General features: G+C 44.8%; 1 protein-coding gene across 1 annotated transcript; it reads left to right on the top strand.

Moving 5' to 3' along the window:
- The first annotated feature begins 821 nt into the window (after window positions 1-821).
- s1pr1 (sphingosine-1-phosphate receptor 1) lies at window positions 822-4,421 on the top strand. Its single transcript, XM_085775191.1, has 2 exons — window positions 822-870; window positions 3,089-4,421. Exon 2 carries the CDS (start codon window positions 3,246-3,248, stop codon window positions 4,419-4,421), a length of 1,176 nt encoding a protein of 391 aa, XP_085631317.1. The 5' UTR covers window positions 822-870; window positions 3,089-3,245.
- Window positions 4,422-7,122: the final 2,701 nt, after the last annotated feature.

Below are 7,122 nucleotides of genomic sequence, written 5' to 3'. Positions count from 1 at the left end.
CGGCCGTTTCGGCTAATGCTGTGTTCAAGGCAGGCTTTTGAAACCGTAAGTTACAGCTTCAAGTCACAACTACGACTTGGTAGCGTTCCAGGTAACCCGTAGCTCGTGTTTTTACCGTCCTGTTGTCTGTGAAAGTTCCCTATAACGGCCACTCGTAACTTCCGACCCGTGAACTCGTACCAGATCGAACTGGTATGACTTCACAGGAAGGAAAAACACAAAGTACGAGTTTCCTTGAACGCACCATGAGTTAGCAGCCCCCGCCCTTGTCAGGCATCAATTGGTCCTCGTGCTACGTCACCACATTCACGCGCATCCCTTGGCTGCACACACAGCCCTTCATGCCGTTCTCTCCCCTCATTGGATAACACTTGTATCCCACAAGGAAAATTTTCTCCTCGGGTTACAGCAGAGCAGAGTGACGGAGAGACTCGTGTTTAGGCTGAAATACTTCATGTAAGTGATTGCTGACGGAAAATAGGACTATTTAGGACTTATATTAACAAAAACATTCCACTGATATCTGCTTTAAGGGACCCTTAGTTACCAGAATTGCAGATATCCAGAATAAAATCAATGAACACTGTAAATTAAACTTTGTCAGTGTAAAAGTGAATATTTGTTGTTATGTGTTTATATATTTATTAGTTTCAGCATCGATCTGATCAGTTTTCATGAGGAAAAAAAACACAATGAGGAGATCAGGAGGAGGGCAGCACCTCCATCCTCATCCCCCTCCTCCTCCTCCTGTGTGTGCGTGTGTGTGTGTGTGTGTGTGTGTGTGTGTGTGTGTGTGTGTGTGTGTGTGTGTGTGTGTCTCGCTCTGTCCCGCTCGCTGTCGGACTCTTTTCCTCCGGACTCCGCTTCAAGGTAAAAAAAAAAGAATATATATAAATAAATAAAAACTTCTTAGATCTGGATTTAAACCGTTTTTTATTGTTAATAACAGAAACAAACTTTTGATGAAAGAGAATCCGTGTGTCTTGGTTGATCCGATTGATCCGGTTTAGATGTGAAAAAACAATAATGGTCAGAGTCAGATTTCTTTTTTTTTTATTGCGAGTTTAAAAACCGACCGAGGTGACGTCAGAGTTTTTAATTTAAAGGTTTTATTATCGATACCAAATCAGACCGAGTTCAGAGAGAACAGCTCTAGGACAGTGGAGAGACGGTGAGTGGGTTTAGTATTAACGGGTTTATAGACTCAGAACCGAGCCGTTTAACGGGAACAAGCACGAGTTTGTCATTTAAAAAGAAAGAAAGAAAGAAAGAAAGAAAGAAAGAAAGAAGGAAAAAGTCAGTGATGGTTGGTGAAAGTGAATCTGCAGAAGGAGATAGCCTACGAGGTTTCTGGTTATATCTCCATAATAAAAGACTAAATCTGAGTCCACAGCAGGACCGTGGGACAGGACAGGACAGTGGAATGAGGGAATCGGACTCTTGGAAAAGCGTCGAGGGGAAAAACAGCAGCGAGCGACGCTTTATTTATTTATTTATTTCATTTATTTCCATTTATTTCATTTATTCGGATGAAAATGACTAAAGTGCAGTGAATAAGGTGTCGGATCAGATCAGTGAGATGGTGTAGTAGGCTATAGAAGAGACGCCGTGCTGCGTTCACTGTCCGTGCTGTGAGTTCTGTGTGGTTTGTGAATATTAATTTGTTGGGGGGGGGGGGGGGGGGGGTAACCCTTTAAGTTACAGACCGTTAATTACGTAACTAATAATGTCAAGAAACAGCCAAGAAATAACAATTAACTGCGTAGTAGCTAATGTCCAGAGAGAGCCTAGAAATAAGGGTCAGTTTCATAGTAGGAGGCTAAAGTCATGTTTTTTCTTAAAGGAAAAAGATTACACATGCTTTTCATGCTTTGAATTTTTTGGGGGAATGACCAGAGTCCTTGGAATTGACCATAATTACTAAGCAATCAATCTTTAGGCTATTTCTTGGCTATGTTTCTCAACAACTATGAAATGGACCTTTATTTTTTGGTTATTTCTTGACATTATGATGCAATGAACTGTTATTTCTCAGTTATTTCTAGACATTATGACTCAGTTAACTGTTATTTCTCAGTTATTTCTTGACATTATGACGCAATTGACTGTTATTTCTTGGCTTTTTCTAGACATTATGATGCAATTAACTGTTATTTCTTGAGTATTTCTTGACATTATGACGCAATTAACTGTTATTTCTTGGTTATTTCTTGACATTATGACGCAATAACTGTTATTTCTTGGTTATTTCTTGACATTATGACTCAATTAACTGTTATTTCTTGAGTATTTCTTGACATTATGACGCAATTAACTGTTATTTCTTGGTTATTTCTAGACATTATGATGCAATTAACTGTTATTTTTGGTTATTTCTAGACATTATGATGCAATTGACTGTTATTTCTTGGTTATTTCTAGACATTATGATGCAATTAACTGTTATTTTTGGTTATTTCTAGACATTATGACTCAATTAACTGTTATTTTTGGGTATTTCTTGACATTATGATGCAATTAACTGTAATTTCTGGGTTATTTCTTGACATTATGATACAATTAACTGTTATTTCTTGACATTATGACGCAATTAACTGTTATTTCTTCACATTATGACGCAATTAACTGTTATTTCTTGGTTATTTCTAGACATTATGACGCAATTAACTGTTATTTTTGGTTATTTCTTGACATTATGATGCAATTAACTGTTATTTTTGGTTATTTCTAGACATTATGACTCAATTAACTGTTATTTTTGGGTATTTCTTGACATTATGATGCAATTAACTGTAATTTCTGGGTTATTTCTTGACATTATGATACAATTAACTGTTATTTCTTGGCATTATGACGCAATTAACTGTTATTTCTTCACATTATGACGCAATTAACTGTTATTTCTTGGTTATTTCTAGACATTATGAGGCAATTAACTGTTATTTCTTGGTTATTTCTTGAGATTATCACGTAATGAACGGCCTGTAACTTAAAGGGTTACCTCTCTGGCTCTGTTTTTTTGGGTTTTTTTTTTTTCCTGGACTTTTTCCCAGTCTCTAACTCTCTGTCTGTGTCTCTCTCTGTGCAGGACCATGTCCCCGTCCAGCAGCCGGACCCTCTCACTCTCCGCTCCTCGCCACAGCTACTTCCTGACATGAGGAGGACCTGAGCGTGAGTGAGGACGTAGCGCCCCCTGCTGGACTGTCACAGCCACAGCAGCTGCAGCCACAGCAGCAGCAGCAGCCATGGCCGAGCCACTCAGCTACTCCGACCTGATCGCCAAACACTACAACTACACCGGCAAGTTCCGCAAGACGGAGCGGGACTCGGGCCTGAAGGCCGACTCGGTGGTCTTCATCGTGGTGTGCTGCTTCATCATCCTGGAGAACGTCCTGGTGCTGACGACCATCTGGCGGACCAAGAAGTTCCACAAGCCCATGTACTACTTCATCGGCAACCTGGCGCTGTCCGACCTGCTGGCGGGCGTCGTCTACACCGCCAACATCCTGCTGTCGGGCGCCAACACCTACAAGCTGACGCCGACGCAGTGGTTCTTCCGCGAGGGCAGCATGTTCGTGGCGCTGGCGGCGTCGGTGTTCAGCCTGCTGGCCATCGCCATCGAGCGCCACCTCACCATGCTGAAGATGAAGCTGCACAACAACGGGAACACGTGCCGCGTCTTCCTGCTCATCAGCGCCGTGTGGATGGTCGCGGCGGTGCTGGGCGGGCTGCCGGTGATGGGCTGGAACTGCATCCGGAGCATGGCGCGCTGCTCCACGGTGCTGCCGCTCTACCACAAGGCCTACATCCTGTTCTGCACCACCGTGTTCAGCATCATCCTCATGGCCATCGTCGTGCTCTACGCCCGCATCTACGCGCTCGTCCGCACGCGCAGCCGCAAGCTCGTCTTCCGCAAGGCCAAAACCAACAACGGCCGCAGCAACACCACCGGCAGCAGCGGCGGTGCAAACAGCGGCGGCAGCAAGAGCTCGGAGAAGTCGATGGCGCTGCTGAAGACCGTCATCATCGTGCTGAGCTGCTTCATCGCGTGCTGGGCGCCGCTCTTCATCCTGCTGCTGCTGGACGTGGCGTGCGAGACCCAAGGGTGCCCGATCCTCTACAAGGCCGAGTGGTTCTTGGCGCTCGCCGTCCTCAACTCGGCCATGAACCCGCTCATCTACACGCTGACCAGCAACGAGATGCGCCGCGCCTTCCTGAAGACGCTGCTCTGCTGCACCGCCTGGCTGCGGCCCAGGGGCAAGTTCGCGGCGGCGGGCCACGGCCACCCGATCGTCGGCGCCGAGTTCAGCCGCAGCAAGTCGGACAACTCCTCCCACCCCAACAAGGAGGAGGTGGAGTACTCGCCGAGGGGGGAGACCACGGTGGCGTCGTCCTCGGTGAACGTCGCCTCGTCGTCCTAAAGCGTTTCTAAACAAAACGCTCCGACCAACCAACCAACCAACCAACCAACCAACCGTTGAAACGAGTCGTAATAGGGAGAAAAGGATGCACTGCACGGCGTTATTATAGGACGGAGAGTTTGTACTCAAACAGGTGTGAGCGAACGGCGCCGCCACGTGGTTTCGTCGTCGTCGTCGTCACAGAAAAACCGATCCGAACCTTCAGCGGATCGGGATCGGGACTCACAGCACTTATTATTATGGTTAAACTGGAACCAGTCGGACCCTCAGGTAGAGGAGGTCACACACCACACACACACACCACCAACACACCTGCAGGAGGCTCAGCCGGCTCATGACCTCTGACCTCTGACCCCCTCACTTCAGGTTGCACACGTTATATAAAGGGATAGTTCAATAGTTCAACATTTTGGCAAATTGGCCCATTGCCATAATCCCTATAGTCATAGCAGTAGGTTTGTTACCTTTAATTATCGGTGCAAGGTGTTTTTAGAACGGCGGAGCAGAGTCGTGAGCTGCTCAGAGCTATGCTACGGAGGCTCATGGGATTTCTTCCTCATCAAACTCATCAATTACACAATCCAACAACTCCACAACGCTCTGGTGGACAAGTTGTGACCTGCACATTCACCACGCTATGAGATAATAACACAACGTTACCACACAGAGTTGTTTTAGAGGGAAATTCATGCAAAACCGCTGATGTGCGTTGCCTTCAGGGACAGTTTTTCATCAACAGTCTCTGCATTTCCCTCTAAAACAACTCTGTGTGGTAACGTTCTGTTATTATCTCATAGCGTGGTGAATGTGCAGCTCACAACTTGTCCGCCAGAGCGTTGTGGAGTTGTTGGATTGATGAGTTTGATGAGGGAAACCAAAGAAATCCCATAATGAGCCTCCGCAGCGTAGCGCTGAGCAGCTCACGGCTCTGCTCCGCCGTTCTAAAAACAGCTTGCACCAACAACAATTAAAGGTAACGAACCTACTGCTATGACTATAGGGATTATTATGGCAATGGGCCAATTTGCCAAAATGTTGAACTATCCCTTTAAGGTGGATCCACGGCGGTCCGGGTTCGATCAGGACCCCGGAGCCTCACAGAAGGTCACTGACGCTGGTAGAAGAAGAAGAAGAAGAAGAAGAAGAAGAAGAAGAAGAAGAAGTGGACTTTGTACTGACCCTCTAAGATCAACTAGAACCTGTAGAACCTTAAACTCAGCCGTCAAATATTTAAGATGCAAATTAATTCATGACGTTTTGTTTTGTTTTGTTTTGTTTTGTTTTGTTTTGTTTTGTTTTGTTTTGTTTTGTTTTCCTTCACTTCAGTGTAAAAAAACCTCCTCACATGTGGAGACGCCGTGCGACTCAGAGCTCCGGTGCTTCTCTCAGTTCTCTCACTCGCTACACTCGCCGGTGTCTTCCTGTCATCACCTTGATGTATGTTGTTGTAATTTCCCACTTTCACACAGGTGTCATGAACGCAGTCCGCCAGTTTCAAAGGGATGGTTCAACATTTTGGCAAATTGGCCCATTGCCATAATCCCTATAGTCATAGCAGTAGGTTCGTTACCTTTAATTGTCGGTGCAAGCTATTTTTTAGAACGGCGGAGCAGAGCCGTGAGCTGCTCAGAGCTACGCTACAGAGGAGGCTCATTATGGGATTTCTTTGGTTTCCCTCATCATCAAACTCATCAAATACACAATCCAACAACTCCACAACGCTCTGGTGGACAAGTTGTGACCTGCACATTCACCACGCTATGAGATAATAACACAACGTTACCACACAGAGTTGTTTTAGAGGGAAATTCATGCAAAACCAGCTGATGCACGTTGCCTTCAGGGACAGTTTTTCATCATCAGTCTCTGCATTTCCCTCTAAAACAACTCTGTGTGGTAACGTTGTGTTATTATCTCATAGCGTGGTGAATGTGCAGGTCACAACTTGTCCACCAGAGCGTTTTGGAGTTGTTGGATTGTGTATTTGATTAGTTTCATGACAGAATAGCTGCCCCGCCGATCTCAAAACAACATGCACCGAAAATTAAAGGTAATGAACCTACAGCTAAGACTACAGCAGGGATTATGGCGATAGGAGAATTTGCCAAAAAATGTTGAAATATCCCTTTAACCTTTAAAACTGATAATCAATCAATCAACTAATCAATACGTCTGCTGAGTGTGAGAAGCACCTGAGCTCTGAGTTTACGTGTGTTTGACCTGTTTGTAAAAAAAAAAAGAACAAAAAAAGAAGAAGCTTAACTGTGTTGTAGTTGCCATTGGTCAGAATGTATTTTCTACTTCCTGTCTGTTGTTGCCATAGCGACGTGTGTGTATGTATGTGTGTGTGTGTGTGTGTATGTGTGTGTGTGTGTGTGTGTGTGTAGTCGACTTTTTTTTTGTTTATATCTGTCCCAGTTTTGTTTTGTTTTCTCTACGGAAGCTCGTTGCCGCTAAAAATTTAGTCACAAACTGTGCCTCAGGATTAAATTTCAAAATAAAAGCCCTGTCGCTTTCAGTCGCTTTGCATGGTCTTCATCAGGTCGAGGTGATGACGTCATCACATCCACGTCTGATGCTCAAGAAAAATTTGTCGTGTTCAAAACCTTAAAAAAAGAAAGAAATTTCACGTTTTAGGAATGCAAACATTTAATCTCTTCTTGAATTTTTGGCAGCAACGAGCTTCCGCAGAGATAAGACA

Source organism: Trachurus japonicus, chromosome 4, assembly GCF_045865225.1.
Source record: "Trachurus japonicus isolate A0001 chromosome 4, Traja_1.0".
In the NCBI taxonomy this organism is placed as follows: domain Eukaryota; kingdom Metazoa; phylum Chordata; class Actinopteri; order Carangiformes; family Carangidae; genus Trachurus; species Trachurus japonicus.
Note: the sequence above shows the minus strand (reverse complement) of the source record. Positions and strands in the feature narration are given on the sequence as shown.

Bases quoted from the DNA above. Each gene is read 5' to 3' on its own strand.
- s1pr1 (XM_085775191.1), top strand. From the start codon at position 3,246: ATGGCCGAGCCACTCAGCTACTCCGACCTGATCGCCAAACACTACAAC.